Below are 17,678 nucleotides of genomic sequence, written 5' to 3'. Positions count from 1 at the left end.
CCCGCAGAAACCTTCGCAGCCTGGAGTCGCCTGGCTCCACCCCTTTTCCCTCTGTCACTCCAGGCCCGTCCTCCACCACTCGCCCTTTCCGTTCTGGCTCCGCCCCCGTCCCCGCCCTTCCAGCCTATCCCGCGAGGCCGGATTCCCTCGCCCCGCCCCTTCAGGGGGCCCCGCCCCTCCTCGGCCTCGTCCCGGCCTTCCGTCCTCGCTGCCCGCCCACTTCCCGGCAGACCCGGAAGCGCGAGGCGCGGGGCGGCTGCGTCCTAGTCGTCCACGAGTTTCTCTCCGTTCCCGAGTAAGTCGGCGTTCCGGGAGTCCCCAGCCTCCACGGCGGCCCGGGTGCCCCGCAAGTCCCCGCGTGGCCCCCACTGCCCGGTGTCCTGGGCCGCCCGGCCGGTCCTCCCTGACGCCCGCCGACCTCGGCGCGGCCCGCGGCGCCCGGACCAGGACGGCTCCGGAGTCCGTCAGCGAGGGGGGGACCCGGCTCCTCCCGGCCGCGGACCCCGCTGCGGCTCCTCCCTACCCTGAACCCCGCTCCGGCTCCTCCCTATCCCGGACCCCGCTCCGACTTCTCCCCGTCCCGAATCCCGTTCCGGAATCCCGTTCTGGCTCCTCCCCATCTCGGACCCCGCACCGGCTCCTCAGGCCCCCGGCTACCCCGGCCCCGGCCCTCCGCCCGGTCGCTGGCCTCCAGTCTCCCACTCTGGCCTTTGGACCCCGGGCCCCGCCCTTGGGCGATCGCTCCGGCCCCGCCCCTGCCACGACCCTGCTCCCCACCCTCGGCCCCTGAGCCAAGGCTGCATCCTGGTGCCCCTCGTGGGCAGGCTCCCGCCAGACCTTGAGAGACTCCAGGACACTAATCACTGTGGTCATGAGACCAAGCTACCTCTCCCATCCCACCCCACCCCACCTCATCTTCACCGCCCACCTCACTCCATCCCACCTCACCTCTGCCCTTCCCTGCCTCTAGATCCCATCCCTGGGCACCCCAAGTCGGGTGGGGGGAGGAAGCCGGGCCTACGTAGTTCTCTGGATCTGAACTTGGGATTCTGGGTAGATGAAGGCAAAGGATCCAAAGAAACACGGCCAGGAAAACAGGAAGAGAAGACAGAGCCTCCAAGTAGGCAGCAAAGTAAAGGAGGAGGTGAAGGCTGTGCAAAGAGTCAGTGGACAGAGCAGAGGGGAAAGCAGATAGAGAACTGCAGATTCTCCACCTCCAGAAGGATCCCAGACATCACACATGGGGAGGGGTGCAGGAGACCCGGGGGCCCCTCCCTGAGTAGGAGGAGAGAATGATTTGCAGAGCAATGTGGTCCGTGGGAAACAGGGGTCCTGGGTAGCAGGAGAGTGGAGGGGGCAGCGCTGTGGTTTAACCCCAGGCACTCAGGAGGCTGAGATATGAGGATGGAGGTTTGAGGTCAGCCTTAGGTCCCAGACCTGGACTCCACTTGGGACCTGATGGTTTTTCACTCAGTGACTTTGGCTCTTCAACCGTCAACCCCACCAAGATCTCCTGACTTTTTATCTTCAACCAACCCCCCAAAACTCCAGTGGAACTGTGGCTCAAGTAGTAGTAAGCTGAAACACAGTGCCCAAGTCCTGAGTTCAAGCCCCAGTACAGGCATTTCCCATCATCTTGTGAATGTGCTGCAGGGGACTGTCCTCTGGGTGAGGTCCTCCCTGCCCTGGGCACAGGGAGTGCTTGTTGGGTCTGAGCATTAAACAGGATATTTTCAACATGCAGGACTACTTCTGGAAAGTGGTATCACCTGAGGAAGAGGAAAGAAAAGAAGCCAGGGATGGTGGCTGTGACTCAGGTAAAGCTGTGTGGCATCTCCTTCCTGTCAGAATTGCTGGGCCTGCGTACTGACTGCTGTCACCTGTCTACCACATCTACTGAGGCTCCCCGCTCCTTCCCTCAGCTTCTGTCTCCACTGGGAGTAGGCACAGGAGGGCCTCACCCAGGCAAGCTGTTCCTGTGTCCTTGTTGAAACTTCTCTGCTGGTTTTCTTTTCCCCTTCAGGTTCTTTTTGTAACCTCCAATCCTGGGACTTTGAATGCAGGGCCTGAGAGTGAAGCACCAGCAAACCCCAGACTCAATTTAAATTGATGACTTTCTCAAACTAATTCTGCTATCATCACTTTCAGTTATATGCTTACTAAATAGTTTCACAAGGATCCTCAAAAATAAGCTTGCTGAACAGTTTTGCCAAATAGTTTCACAAGGAGGCAGAACAAGAACAAGAACAGGGAAGAACAGTTTGTATGAAACATGCTTGTGGCTTTGGCCCGAAACTTCTGTCCCTGCTTGCTTAAGCAGCCATTTGTGTTTTTTGCCTTTAAAAAGATTGGGTGGGACTTGACTTGTCTAGGAACTTCTCTCAGCTTCGCTGGGCTGAGTAGCTGAGGACGAGTTCCCTGCCTAGCTTGTATCCTGCAGTGAACCATTGCTGTTGCATTTCGATGCCTCGATCTCAGTGGTCTTCTTTGGGGACCCCTCCTCTGGGCACAAGAGCAGTCCTTAACCTTTTCATGGGGCTTGAACTGTGGCCTGGGTGTTTCCACTGAGCTCTTCAGCTCACGGCTAGAGCTCTACTCTTGAGTCACCTCCCCACTTCTCTTTTCCAGTGATTAATTGGAGATAAGATTCTCAGGCTTTGTATTTCCAGAGCTGGCTTTGAACCTCGATCCTCAGATCTTAGCCTCCTAAGTAGGATTACAAGCAGAAGCCAGAGTGCCCAGCTGCTGCTGCTGCTTCCCTTTTTTTTTGGTAGGTCCTGGAGCTTGAAGTTTGCCTGGGTGCTGTCCTTGAACTCTTCAGCTCAATGCTACCTCCCTACCCTGGAGCCACAGTACCACTTCCCCTTTTCTAGAGGTTAATTTTAGATAAGAGTCTCTGGTTCTTTTGTGCCCCATGGGCTTTCAACCTTGGTCCTCAGATCTCAGCCTCCTGAGAAGCTAGGATTATAGGTGTGAGCCACCACGCCCAGCTTGTCCTGAGCCTTTTTGCACAAGGCTGCTGCTCTACCAATTGAGTCAAGGTTCCAACTCTGCATTTTTTTTTGTAGTTAATTGGAAGTAAGAGTCACTACATTTCTGCTCCAGTTGGGTTTGAACTGTGGTCTTCATATCTTATACATCCTGAATGGCTAAGATTGTAGTCCTGAGCAATTGGTGCTCTCTCCCCCCACCTCCTTTTAACACAGGTTCTCATGTGTCCTTTCTCAAAATAATGCTGGGATGCACCATTCCACATAGCTTTTTCCTTTATTGTCATATCAAAGATTCCATCACAACCTGACATCCTAAATCTTCCTCCTGTTCCTGGTGTGTTGATTGCTTTGTCAGGATAAGCATCTGACTATACTTTCATCTGATTTCACCATTTCTGAGTCCATGGATGTTTCTTGGTGAAATGCTTTTCTTTTTCTTCTTGGGGACAGTTGACATTCAGGGACGTGGCCGTGGATTTCACCCGGGAGGAGTGGCAGTGCCTGACCCTGGCTCAGCGGGCTCTGTACAGGGACGTCATGCTGGACAACTACAGGAACCTGGTGTTTGTGGGTGAGGACGACCTCCCAGCACAAGTCTTTGCCTTGTTTTCCCCAGAATGTCTGGAGAGCTCCAGGTTCCATGACTAGACGTAGAGGCTGACAGATGAAAAGGCCTGAAGGTGGCCTCCTCTGTCCTGCCTCCTGTGCCATGCATCTCCATGTTCACAGCATAAGTGCGTCCACATGCATGTCAGCTATGGCAGGCTTCTCTGTTGATTTCTTTTCTTCCTTCTCTGTTTCTCACTGTTCTTTTCCTTTCCTTCTCTGAGACTTTGTTCATGCTAGGAGATGGAGCTGAGCCTTATCACTAAAGTCCATCTCAAGCACTGTGGGCCGCCTTCCTTCCTTCCTTCCTTCCTTCCTTCCTTCCTTCCTTCCTTCCTTCTCTTCCTCCTCCTTTTTTTTTGGGGGGGGTGGATCATGGGGCTTGAACTCATCTGGGGCGCTGTCCCTGAGCTCTTCAGCTCAAGGCTACCACCCTACCCTTGGGCCACGCTCCATCCATTTTTTTTCTTTTTTTTTTTTTTTTTTTTTTTTTTTTTTTTTTTGCCAGTCCTGGGCTTGAGCTCAGATCCTGAGCTCTGTCTTTGGACTTTCTCAAGGCTAGAGCTCTACCACTTGAGCCTCAGCACCATTTCTGGCTTTTTTCTATGTATGTGGTACTGAGGAATGCAACCCAGGTCTTTGTGCATGTTAGGCAAGTACTCTACCACTAGGCTAAACTCCCAGCCCACCATTTCCCATTTTCTAGAGGTTAATTGCAGAGGCCCGTTTTGTGCCCAGGCTGCCTTTGAACCTTGATCCTCAGATCTCAGCCTCCTGAGTAGCTAGGATTACAGGCGTGAGCCACTGCATCCGGCTTCCTCTTTTTTCTTTCTTTTTCTTAGAAAAGGTCCCCCTGTAGCTCTGGCTGTCCTTGAGTTGTTCCTGCACTTCTCAGTGCTGGGAGTACACACGAAATCCCACTCAGCCCACAACACATTTTGAGCATACAGATTTCCTTGCACTTCTGACTGGCTACTTCCTTCATTGTGGTCTGCATGTTAAAGTATCCTCTTCACTGCTTTTGTGGAGGCAGTCTGGGGAATGTGTGAATTGTCTTTAGGCATCCATATGGAATGGCCCCTTCTCTCATGTGTGTGGCACTGGTGCTTCCAGAAAGTCCATAGTGCATTGCCTTTCTATAAACAGGAATCTGCCCTCCCAGCGAGAGTGTGATTTCCGTGTTGGAGCTTGGGGAAGAGCCCTGGGTGGCACAGAGTGATGTGAACACACCAGGGGAGCTGAATGGATGGGAAGGCACTGAAGGTGGGAGCGCAGGTAAGAGCTCAGATGGGCAGAGGTGGAGCTGGGGAGCCTGGACACCAATGGAAGTTTCCTGTAGCACACGTGTGCTAGATGACTGGATATTCCAATTATATTTTCTTCAACCCAAGTTCTTTTTGTTGTTGTTATTTATTTTTTGGGTCAGTCGTGGGACATGAGTCTGGGCCTGGGCACTGTCCTTGAGTACTTTATCTCAAGGGTACTGCCCTACCCCTTGAGCCATAGTTCCACTTCTGGCTTTCGGGTGGTTAATTGGGGAGGAGTCTTACAGGGACTTTTTTGCCCGGGCTGGCTTTGAATTGCAGTCTTCAGATCTCAGCCTCCTGAGTACTTACGATTTACAGGCGCCCTACTATTCCCCCTTGGGTCATGGCGCTTGAACTTGGCCAGGGTGCTGTCCCTGAGTTCTTCATCTCAAGCTACCACCATGCCCTTGAGCCAAGCCCCACTTCCTATTTTCTAGAGGCTAATTGGAGGTAAGAGTCTTTAGTCCTTTTGTGCGGGCTGGCTTTGAACCTTTATCCTCAGATCTCAGTCTCCTCAGTACCTAGGAATACAGGCATGAGCCACCTCGCCAGGCTTATTTATTTTTTTTAATTTTTTAATAGTAAATTACTTCTTCATCTTTCTCATGGGTTACTATTTTTCTTTTTGGTAACTTGTCTACCATGTCAGTGTAATCCGCATGTATTTTGCAACATAAGCAGTAGCTATTTTTTTTATTAAATAATTTCTTTATTGTGATTAATAGAAGGGTTACATTATATTCACTAGATAGAAGGTGCATAACTTCACTAACATTGATACCCTTTCTCAGGACATGGTCCCCATTTCCCTTCCCCTGCCCCGCTTAGTAGCTATTATTTATGTTAAAATATGCTCTCTGTGACTGGGTATACGCAGTTTATAGCACATATTACAGGTGTTTTTCCTTTCTTCTCTGGAGTTTTATTGAATTCTTCCTCCCCCCCACCCAGCTTTGCCATTCAAAATTACCAGTTCAGTCTGTAAATGAGATGAATCATTACAGTATCTTGTGTGTTATGTGGCATTTATTTGGGCATAGTCGGCATGTTGCATTCTTTTCCTCTTCAGTTATAACCATATGGTTTTTGGCAGTTTGGTGCACTGTGGGACCCTGGTGTGGTGGAGGGGAAGGAATCCTGTTTTCCTATCAATGTATATTTTCCTCACAGGCTGTTTGAAAAGAAACTTACCTTCTCTTAAATTGCTTCCATCTGATATACTTTCCAGTGAAAGAATCCTATTCCTAAATATTGGATTTTACATAGAGTAAATATGGTTCCTCCGTGTGTAATTTTTTCCATGGTATTCTGTCCTTCAGCATCTGTGGTTAATCAGATGGAAACTTTATATATTGCATATATCTCCCCTAGATGTGTAATTAAAGAATTACCACCCAACACAGGCAGTGACAGGAAAAATATCCCAAAGTCATAAAGATGGTAGCACTGACGAGTTTTCCTGCAAGGAAGTCCAGAAAGACACGGGGACTGTGAGTGGGAGTGGAGAGACGCTGAAGGCAGAGCTGACGGGGAGCTTGTGGTCCCTGGAGAAGATGGCGGTGGCAGAGGAGAGCAGGAGGGCGGGAGTGCTGTGCGGAGGCAGCCCAGGAGGACGTGGCTGGGACGGCACCTCCAGGAGCAGCTGTGTCTGCCTGAAGGGCCAGGGGTGAGGAGTGGAGTGGAGTAGTCCTTCCTCACCAGGCCCCCCCATCACTCCCCCTCAGGGGAGCTCCTCCTGTGGGAAGACGGACGTTGTCCCCGCAGGTGACATTGTCCCCAGAGGTGACGGTGCCTCCATGTGTTCTCCCTTAGACATGCAGAGACCCATGGTCCACCTTGGGGAGAATCCTTCCAAGTGTCAGGAGTATGGCAAGGCCTTCAGCCACCCCTCGTCCCTGGCCCAACACCTACAGATCCACACTGGGAAGAATCTTCGCTGCACTGCATGCGGGAAGGCGTTTTCCTCACGTTCTGAGCTCTTGGTTCACGAGCCATGCCATAGTGACACGAAGCCCTACCTCTGTGCAGAGTGCGGGAAAGTGTTCAGACAGATCTCCCACCTCCACCAGCACCACAGATGGAACACCGGGGAGAGCCCCTACCTGTGTGGTGAGTGTGGCAAGGAATTCCTTATGCTCTGTAGCCTCACCAAGCACCAGGATATGCACACGAGGCAGAGGCAGTTTGTGTGTGACACGTGTGGGAAGGCTTTCAACTTTCACAAGTGCCTCACCAGGCACCAGGCTGTGCACAGCAGCCGCAAGCCGTTCAAGTGTGCCACGTGTGGCAAGGCCTTCCGCTTGCGTGCCAGCCTCGCCGCACACCAGCCTGTGCACACCGGCCTCAAGCCTTACAGGTGCACGGAATGCGGGATGGCGTTCAGCTATGCCTCCAGCCTCTCCCAGCACCGTAAGACGCACACGGGACAGCTTCCCTTCCAGTGCATGTGTGGCAAGGCCTTTGACGGGCAAGCCGCCCTCGAGACCCACCAGGCTGTGCACACCAGCTGCACGCCGCATGAGTGTGCTCAGTGCGGGAAGGTGTTCCGCCAGGCTGCCACCCTCGCTCAACACCACAAGTCACACACCAGAGAAAGGCCATACCGCTGCGCCCAGTGTGGGAGGGCGTTCACACAGAAAAATGACCTCAAACGCCACAACAGGACGCACACGGGGGAGAGGCCGTTCCAGTGTGGCGAGTGTGGGAAAGCCTTTAAATCCGGCACAGAGCTCTGCAGCCACCGCGCCATCCACACAGGAATCAAGCCCCATCGGTGTCCAGAGTGCGGGAAGGCATTTGCACGGAAGACAAATCTCGTGCGCCACCAAGAGTCGCACTCTGGGGAGCCACCATATGTGTGTGACATATGTGGCCTGGTGTGCATCCGGCGTTCCAACTTCACGTGCCATCGCAGGCTTCACTACAAACAGAAGCCCCACAAGTGAGGCCAGCAGGGCGCAGTCTGACCCCCCTGCCCCTCGATCTCCAAGGCTATTCCCCAGGGATTGCTAAGGCAAGGAAGGCAGATGTGGTTGTGGTGATGCAGGAGAATGGCCGCCCTGCGCTGAGTGACCGTGGCTGTCGAGTAACAAAGAGTGCTGACCCGTTTTCAAGTGAGATGAGTTCATCTTTTGAGATGGAGAAAAGTGTTTCAAAAGTAGGGCATGGCATTTTTTTGTGGATAATTATACAGAACTGCTGCTATCTATATTCAGACTGTATCCATGTTTTGATCAATAAAATATCCTTTAACAAAATGAATTTCTGAGCAATTGATTTCTCAAGTTTTATTTCATTTCTGTCAAATTCTCCATGACAACAATCAAATGATAACGCTACGCTCTTTATCCTCGTTGTTGTTCTCTACACCGTTAGGGTATTGTGTGGGAAAATAGCAATGACATCCAAGTAAAACCAGTGCCACACACGTTTTTATATTGCAAGGAGTGGTTGCATAGGAAAATTAAACATTTTTCATAAATAACAATTAGAACAATGATAGTTGGCTGGGCATTGTTGGCTGTCATCTGTCACCCCAGCTACTCAGGAGGCTGGGATCTGAGGACTTTATTGGCACCGACCCAGGTAGGAAATGTGTGCATGCTATCCGTTATCTATTTTGGTGAAGATGCAGCTTTTTGCTGGTGAATTATGTGCACAAGATTTATGGTTCTCAAACTTTGGCTTGGTGGAGACACGATTACAGGTGTGAAGCACCAGTTCTGGGCTCAATTGAAATTTAAGACATGCTTTTGAAAACTTTCTCCTTGGAGATGGAGAAGATGGTGGTGAAGCAGTCTCTAACCATCAGGATCCTCTCACCAAGAAATCTAGAACAAGGAGCCAGGAGTTTGGCCTCGTGGTAGAGTGCTTGCCTAGCATGCATGAAGACCCAGGTTCAATTCATTGGTACCACATACAAAGGAAAAAGCTGGAAGTGATCCTGTGGCTCAAGTGGTAGAGCAAAAAGTCCAAGGACAGTGCTTAGGCCCTGAGTTCAAGCCCCACAACTGGCAAAAAAAAAATCTAGAACAAACTATGTAAACCTACATAACCGGAACAGAAAAGAAAAAATATCTCTCATAACTGGTACACATTAGGGAGCCCACTCTTCCCAGAGACTCATGCCCTACCGGGAGGCCTGACTCTAACCTCACAACCTCCACTCCAGACCAAGGGTCCAGCTGGTAAAATGTTCGTTGGCCCAGGGACAAGGCTAGCTGAGTTGCACAAGCACTTGATGGCCTGGTGTCCAAGTGTTGTCTAGACTACCCAGGTCAAGCATGGCTGCCAACTGTTCGGTGTGAGCCAGCCAAGGTTGGGCCAGGGCTGTGCCAACCACTGAACCCAAATATGTAAATCAACAATTAGAAGATTTATGAACAATCAAGACAAAAAAAAAAGGCAAAAGCCAACAATAGTCCAAGGAAGGACCAACTTGAGAGTGATGGAGAGATGGACAACCATTAAATGACAGAATTGGCCAATGAAATAAAAACTATGCAAAAGCAGTTTTAGGCGTACAAAGATCCTGGACTCCCAAAAAGTTAGATTAGAAATGTTGCCAGGCACCCATGGCTCACACCTGTAACCCTAGCTACTCAGGAGGCTGGGGTCTGAGGATCCCAGTTCACAGCCAGCCCAGACATGAAAATCGGTGAGACTCATCTCCAATTAACCACCAGAAAACCAGAAGTGTCTCTGTGGCTCAACATTGTAGAGCACTAGCCTTGAGCTGAAGAGCTCAGGGACAGAGCCCAAACCCAAAGTTCAAGCCCTATGACTGACAGGATAGCATATGCTGTGCATGTCTCAATAAAAGGCAAAGTTAATACTTTGAAAACTGATCTCAAGGACTTGGAAGCATAAAAGGTTCATTTTTCACATTTCAAATCACAGTGGAATGCCTATGTAACAATAAATGAAATTAAAAACAGAATGTCAGAAGTTGAGAATAAACAGAGGCCATAGAACAAAAGGTCAGAGGTATGGAAAAAGCACTCAACCCATCAAGGGGAAATCAAAGAATTGGTGGATTAAGTGAAGACATCAAACTTACCTATAGTTGGGATCATGAGGGTAAAGAATTCAGTACAAAATGCATCAAAACCGATTCAGTCAAACAACAGAGAAGTTCCCCAATCTGAAGATTGTAAATCACACCCACCTGACAGAAGCATACAGAGCCTCCAGTAAAAAGAATCCAAGAAGAAACACTTCTAGACATCACTTCTAGACATTCTACATGAGAATCACTGCAGTTATCTTGCTACAAACTCACAATGCAATGCTTTTTCATGAAGTAGAAAGGGTGGGAGCAATTCCCGACTCATTCTATGAAGCCTATATCCCACTCATCCCCAAACCAGGTCAGGATCCAATGAAGAGAGCTACAGACCAATCTCTACAATGAACAGATTCAAAGCTCAGATAAAAATATTTGCCAACAGATTCCAAAAACAACAGAAAACACATTATGACCAAATAAGCTTCATCTCTCAGATGCAAAGACAAGAAACACCTTATCTTCAATAGATGTGGGAAAAACCTTTGACAAAATAGAACATCCTTTCAGGTTCACAGCTTTGGAGAAACTAGGAATAGAAGAAACATTCCTTAGAACAATAGAAGCAATATATGACAGACCAACTGCCAATATCATGCTGAATGGGAAGAAACTAAACCCATGTCCCCTAAAATCAGGTACAAGACAAAGATGCCTACTCTCCACTCCTCTACAGAATACTTCTAGAATTCTTAGCCAGAGCAATAAGGCAAGAGAAGGATATAAAAGGGACAAACTGCATTAGTAGACCTTGATGGACATGGATGAAATGAGCTATATAACTGGTGGTTGGAAATGGGAGGTGGGAACAGGAAAGAAGGAGGGAACAGATGGCATGATACAAAAGGAAATGAACTTAGTACCTGACACATGTAAATGTAACCCCTCTGTAGAGCAAATCTCTAATACCGATACATTAAAAAAAGTACATCCCTATTTTAGAACATTAACAGACGCAAAACTTTGTCTGATTACTGGCTGCTAGACATGGTGAGCACAAGTATTCCAGCTGAGAAAGTACAAAGACCATGGAACAGACATCATGTGGTGTCTTACTCCTGTTTCCTGTGTGGAGATTGATTCTAAAAAGAAGTCTTACCAATATCCAAAAATTACATGAAGACGTGGTCTAATGGCCTTGGTCCTAAAGGATATGCCAATCTAAGCAATGTTGAGATTTCATTTCACTCCTGTTCGTCGTCATCATCATCATCAACAACAATAGACCATCAATGCAGAATAAAAGGAATCCAACTGGGTGGCGATATCGTCCAGGGCAGCCACTATGGAAACCTGTGTGAAGGCTCTTGACCAAAACTCAAAATGCAGTTCCCATAGGTTCCACTCCTGGTCATGTTCTCAAGGGTATTATGTGCTTGAATACCACATGCAACGTGGAATCATGTCACCACAGCCAAGAAACAACCCAGATGCTCCAGTCCACGCAGCTATCTGCACATTCCACAAAAGCCGTCTGATGAAAAGTTGTGTTATGCACACATGTTATGCCTTTGTGTGTTCTATTATATTTATGTGCATTGGTGTCCACCTGCCTCTAGTTTGATGGCCCACAGAATGATAGGAAAAGTTGAAATGTTAGGTTTTGCAATAATGCTAATTCCAACATGCCCATTTCCACCATAGAATCCACCTCATTAAATGGTGGTCCTGTCACTAGAAAATAACCTGGTTAGAGTCACCTAACATGTCTCTCTAATTCCATTCTCATTGCTGCTTTGTTTTTCTTTCTGTCCTAGACTGTTCCTTATGAAATAATAGCAAGGCATTCATGAAGCTTTTCCTGTTCATGAGCAGAAAGTAGTTAGAAAGAAGAAAGCATCTGGGTGACCTGTGGCCCATGCCAGTCTTTCTAGTGACTGACGGGGCTAGATCTAAGAGTCACAGGTCAGAGCCAGGATAGGAAGGAAAGTATGTGAGACTCATCTCCAATAAATGACTAAAAAAAAACCCTAAACAGAAGAAGTGGAGCAGGGGCTCAGGGGAAGAGCACTAGCATTGAGCACAAAAGCTAAGAGACAGAACTCAAGCCCTGAGTTCAGGCCCCAGGACTGGCACAGAAAAGGAAAACAAGCAGACAACAGACATGCCTCCAGGAGCTAACTGGGAAATAAGCTTGATGTGGAGGGGGGCTGTCAGCTCAGAGCCCAGACCCTCCCGACCATGACGTTTCCACAGCGTCCTCCACCACAAAAGCCTTGAACCACAGCATCGCCCCTGCCTCCCCTCCTTGTGCTATGCCATAGTGAATCCTCCTGGCCTCTGTGACCCCCTCCACCTTCAACCCTCAGATAAATCCACGCCCCATGCGCTAATCCAGCCCAAAGGTCATTCCACCAGGGCACAGATGCCCCTTTCTCTGTGGGGAGTCGGTGTTGTGTCGGGTAGTTATTAAAGTCACTCATACCTGGTCCGCGCTGACCCGTGGTGCTCCCGTCCACTGGGGTCCTCCCCTTCTGTCACCCTGGCCCACGTTGATTCCTAATTGCTGTCCTGACCTAGGTGCGGGTCCTCCTTGAGTTCCCTGGCTTCTGATGGACCCGAGCTCTCCCTGCCCCCATGCCATCCACACCAGCTCCCCAGGAGCCCACCCTCCTCCCTCCTCATGCTCTTGACCCCTGTCCAAACCCAACACGACCTCCGCCATGCCAGACCCCGCGTCCCCTGCAGTGTTTAGGAACCTCTCATACCGTGTTTGTAGTCTTCTAGGAAGGAATGGTTGGTTTTTTTTAGCTTTCATGGGGCTTGAACTCTGGGCCTGGGCTCTGTCCCTCAGCTCTTCAGCTCAAGCTCTATCACTTGAGCCATGGTGCCACTTCCTGTTTTCTGGTTGTTAATCAGAGATAAGAGTCCTTTTGTGCCTGGCCTGGCTTTGAACCTTGATTCTCAGACCTCAGCCTCCTGAGTAGCTAGAGTTACAGGTGTGAGCCACCGCACCGGACTAGAATTGAATGGCTTTTGGTTTTGTTATTTTTTTTTCAGGATATATCTCTCCGCCTCTGTCTCTGTCTCTCCTCCCTTAATTCTTCAGGGTCCTTGGTCCTGTACCACCATCTTGTACCAATCCCTTTCCTATTTCCTGGCTTACTCTCCTGTCTGCCTACCAGGCAGTGTCACTGCCCTCTGATTCTCCCTGTCCCATACCACACGAGATGACCTAAGTGGTAAACTCACAGCACTTTCTCAACTGTGTTTCATTAAGAATATCACCCTTGCAATGATGTCAGACATTAAGAGGAGTTAGAAAATCATCTCTAGTTTGAGGTGATGTCTCGAGGCTCTTGATAAAGCATTCCAGGAAAGGTGGACAGTTACCCCACTGTAAGTCACAGCCTGGAAGGTGATGAGAGGAGAGTCGAGCCCCCAGTCCACCCTCACCCGCAGCTCGGGGACTCAGGCCCGCCCCGGGCACGCATCCTGCTTGGGGAGGTAGCCACATGTCATCACCAATCTGGCAAAGAGAACCAACCTGGTGCATAGCTGTCATTGGGATGGGAATGGCAGAATCACTAAGGGCCATGGAAGTCACAGGAAAGCCTTTGGAGAAGTGTTCACATCAGATAAGAGGATTCTGGGTGTCACTCGTGACCAATGCCTAGGACAGGCGTCACTTCTGCTCCCAAGTCACAGCAGTGTCATTGGTAATGGTGGATGGTGGTTATTATTCCACACTGTACACAGCTTGCTCTGTGCAATCTGTCAATGATATAGTTCTTATTGACCCACACTTGCAATCCAGCTCAGGCATGGTGTATAGTCTTTCAATGTGGGGTTGAATTGAACTTTCAGGAGTATTATTAAATATCTTTATTAAATATATTATGTATTATTAAATATTTTATGCCTATGCTTATCGGGGAAATAGGCCTTGAGGAGCTGTAGCCAGATTGCATCCATCTTATTAAAGCAGTCTCCATTTTGTAGAGTCCTGGGAAATCCCCTAACTGCCTCTTCTCAGAAGAACTACAAGATGCTCCATCAGCTATTTACTCAAAGATTTAACAAGGACATCTAAAACTAATCTCTAGGTCAGCAGCTGTGTTCCACAACTAGAAAGGACTTCTAAAACTAATCTCTGGGTTGGCAGCTGTGTTTCACAACTGTCTGTGGGTAAACAATAACATCAGAATCGATAAGAAACTGAGGAATGTCTCTATGTAAAGGTTAAACAAACATGAGGCTGTAAGAATGGAAATCCCCTAAACTTGTTTATTCTGTACTATAAAAGCTGTGCTAATTCTGTACTCAGGGCCTCCAAGAGTCACTGGTTCCTAAGGCATGGAGGACCAAGCTTGAGCTTGCTAATAAACAGCTCTTTGTTACTTGCATTGGTCGTGGTCTTTCATGGGGATCTTGAACATTGGGCATAACAGCCTCTAATCTTGTCTCTAGTCTGTCCTCATTTGGTTTAAGAGGAAGTCTTCCTACTTGAAGGAGTCACGTCGGTGCACTGGTGCCGGCACTGAACCCATCAGTGGATCTGTTTACAGTGTGACCAGATACAAGTTAGGTGACTGAAAATCATCTCAGATCAAACCTGATGGGCCACATGTGCAAAGAATTTTGTATATTACTTGTATGTTTTCTAATGTGCTGGATTGTTACATTTCTAACTATTCTTCAGTGACTCAATGAATTTGAACTGTTGTGACATTAATTTTCTTAGTCGATGTCCTCATTCTGTTTTTGGCTGAAGGTTTATCAGTCTTATCAAGGAAAGTTCTTTCCTTCATTGATTCTGTACATTGTTCTTTTAATATGTTTCAATCATTTCTACCTTGATTTTGAGTGTGTGCGTGCATGTCCTGGGGCTTGAACTCAGGCCTGACCATGGTTCCTTAGCTTCTTTCACTCCAGGCTAGTGCTCTACCATTTGAGCCATAGCTCTGCTTTGTGCTTTTATGTGGTACTTTATTGATACTCAGTGAGTGTCATGGACTTTTCTGCTGGCTGAGATCCTCAGATCTCAGCCTCTGGAGTAATTGCAATTACAGCTAAGTGCCAGCCATCAGTGACTTATGATTCTCTTTCCACATATGGTTTTGGTTTGTTTTTAAGGACTTTGTGCTTCATCATTTGGTTGTATACTGGAGACATCTCTGACTGTAGTTTCATGTCAGGCATGTGCAGAATTCTGTAAATTCCCTCACAGAAAAACCTTTTGCTGCATCCCAAAGGTTCTGGCAAGTCATGCTATGGTTTTGATTCTAGAATTTAACTTCTTCCTTCACTTAATCCTTTAAGTCTTATTCCTGAATTGGGACTGGACAGTCTATCATGTGATGAGAGACGGATTTCAAGTCAGCATTCTAACCTCATCTGGACCTACCGGTCTGCAGACATCTAGTAGTACTCGCTCCAACACTGAGGTGGCAACAGTATGAATCTGTGATGCCTCACTGTCTGTTCACATATGTCGGCGTTGTTTATCTCATCAGCCTAACTTGGGTTTGATGTCTCCTCTACTCTCGTGAGTCAAGCAACTGGGGCTCCCTCCCCCCCTTTCTTTGTTTGTGCAAGGCTGGTGTTCTACTCCTTGAGCCACAGCTTCACTTCCAGTTTTTTGCTAGTTAATTGGAGCTGAGAGTTGCACAGACCTCCCTGCTTGGGCCGGCTTTGAACCGTGACCCTCAGATCCCATCCTCCTGAAAAGCTACTATTACAGGTGTGAGCCATTACAGCTCAGTAGAGTGGTTTTTGTGTGTAAGTTTTGTTGTTTGGTTTTCTTTTTTGGCCAGTCCTGAGCTGAACTCAGGGTCTGGGCTTTCTCACGGCTATCCCTGTACCACAGAACCACTTCTGGTTTTTTCTATGTCTGTGGTTACTGTAAAATGGTTCGTGCATGTTAGGCGATGGCTCTATCACCTGCTCTCACTAGAGGTTTTTGTTGTTGTTGTTTCTTTAAATTTCTTTACCCCAGTCCTGGGGCTTGAACTCTAGGCCTGGGTACTGTCGCTAAGCTTCTTTTGCACAAAGCTGTACCACTTGAGCCAAAGCACCACTTTCAACATTTTCTGAGTAGTTTATTAGAGATCAGAATCTCACAGACTTTCCTGCCCAGGTTGGCTTCAAACCTTGATCCTCAGAGCTCAGTCTCTTGAGTAGCTTGAATGACAAGCGTAAGTCACCAGCCATAACTAACCATTCCCAATTCGAGCTTTTTCCTATGTATGTAGTACCGAGGAATCGAACCTGGGTCTTCATGCATGCTAGGCAAACACTCTACCTATCACTAGGCCAAACTTTGGCCCACCATTCCCACTTTTAAGTCTCTCACACATCTTGTACTGGATCCCCAGCATTCTGAATAATATAGTTTTTTGTTTTTGTTTTTTGCCAGTCCTGGGCTTGAGCTCAGGGCCTGAGCACAGTCCTTGGACTTTCTCAAGGCTAGAGCTCTACCACTTGAGCCTCAGCACCACTTCTGGTTTTTCTATGTATGTGGTACCTAGGAATCGAACCCGGGTCTTCATGCATGCTAGCAAGCACTTTAACCAAAACTGCCGGACCCTGAATAATATAGTTTTATTTGTATGTATGCCTAAGTCATGAAGCAAAAAAGATGTCAACTATAAAATCATGCAAGCCCCCGGTTCAGAACTGTCAGGTTCTCCTAATGTTTTATGTTCTCAACTCCTCATGCTCTGGGCCTAGAACACCACGGCTTTCATCCTGTACACACATAAAGAGCAGCTCTAAAATATTCAGAGGAATAACATGTCCCCCGATTGTCCCTTAAGACCACATGCACACTGTGTTGATAACAAGATCCTTTGTTCCTGACTCCCGAGAGGCCCTAGGCACTGAAATGTCTGTCCATCTCATGATGTATCTCTGGACTCTCAAGACTGTCGGTTGATGAGGTTGAAACCTCTAAAGGGTGGAGCCTGAGGGTTGGGAGTTTGGCCTAGTGGTAAAGTGCTTGCCTAGCATGCAAGAAGACCAGGGTTCAATTCCCATGTACCACATACATAGAAAAAAGCTGGAAGTGGTGCTGAGGCTCAAGTGGTAGAGCTCTAGCCTTGAGAAAGCCCAAGGACAATGCTCAGGCCCTAACTTCAAGCCCAGGACTGAAAAAAAAGTGGAGCCTGATCTATGTCTGGGTGACATATGGAATAGAGTTATTACATCACATGGCTTGCAGAGGATGGAAGTGGAGAAGAGCTTTAGAAGGGATGACGCTTGCTTGGACGCACATGGTGGTATTCTGGACTGGACACCAGGAAATGGAGCAGGGCTCAATTCCTTCTTATGTCGGCCTTCCACCCATAAGTACTCTTAGTTCCACTAGTTATGAGGGAATCCATGGAGCCTATGTTCTTTGAGTCTGGCTTACTTCACTTAATATGATCTTTTCTAAGTCTTTTCATTTCCTTACAAATGGGGTGATGTTCTTTCTGATGGCAGCATAGAATTCCCTTGCCTATAAATAAATCTTGTTGATCCACTCATCAACTGAGGGGCATCTGGGTTGGTTCCATATCTTTGCTATGGCAAAGCCTCTGTGTTCCTAAACACCAGTGTCTCCAAGTGGCCTTCGCCAGGCCTCATTGTCCTTGGTTCATCCTGCCTCACTTTCCCCTACATGGCTTGGGTCCCTTCATCTGAAGAGAAGCAGAGGAGTGCATTTCTTCTGCGTTTGCTGTCTGCTTCTCACACCTCATTTCCCCCGAGTCTGTCCTGCTTCAT

At 48.2% G+C, this 17,678-nt stretch overlaps 1 protein-coding gene across 3 annotated transcripts; it reads left to right on the top strand.

The window, feature by feature from the left end:
* The first annotated feature begins 280 nt into the window (after window positions 1-280).
* Window positions 281-8,143, top strand: LOC150043437 (uncharacterized). Of its 3 annotated transcripts, XM_090322248.1 has the most exons (5): window positions 281-295; window positions 1,745-1,817; window positions 3,444-3,564; window positions 4,746-4,874; window positions 6,719-8,143. In XM_090322248.1, the coding sequence occupies exons 2-5, from the start codon at window positions 1,800-1,802 to the stop codon at window positions 7,849-7,851; spliced, it is 1,401 nt and encodes a 466-aa protein (XP_090178374.1). In that variant the 5' UTR covers window positions 281-295; window positions 1,745-1,799; the 3' UTR covers window positions 7,852-8,143. The 3 variants fall into 3 exon arrangements, with proteins under 3 accessions (XP_090178374.1, XP_090178375.1, XP_090178373.1); XM_090322249.1 differs by lacking the exons at window positions 281-295; window positions 3,444-3,564 and adding an exon at window positions 1,014-1,120; XM_090322247.1 differs by lacking the exons at window positions 281-295; window positions 3,444-3,564 and adding an exon at window positions 1,014-1,144.
* The last annotated feature ends 9,535 nt before the right edge of the window (window positions 8,144-17,678 follow it).

The sequence above is a fragment of the Megascapheus bottae genome, chromosome 31, assembly GCF_031878675.1.
Source record: "Megascapheus bottae isolate mThoBot1 chromosome 31, mThoBot2.hap1, whole genome shotgun sequence".
In the NCBI taxonomy this organism is placed as follows: Eukaryota; Metazoa; Chordata; class Mammalia; order Rodentia; family Geomyidae; genus Megascapheus; species Megascapheus bottae.
Note: the sequence above shows the minus strand (reverse complement) of the source record. Positions and strands in the feature narration are given on the sequence as shown.

Excerpts from the sequence above, each read along its gene's own strand:
- LOC150043437 (XM_090322247.1), top strand. The coding sequence starts at position 1,058 with ATGAAGGCAAAGGATCCAAAGAAACACGGCCAGGAAAACAGGAAGAGA. Across the intron at positions 1,145-1,744 it reads GCAGCAAAGTAAAGGAGGAG|GACTACTTCTGGAAAGTGGT; the intron begins GTGAAGGCTGTG and ends TTCAACATGCAG. Across the intron at positions 4,875-6,718 it reads CACTGAAGGTGGGAGCGCAG|ACATGCAGAGACCCATGGTC; the intron begins GTAAGAGCTCAG and ends GTTCTCCCTTAG.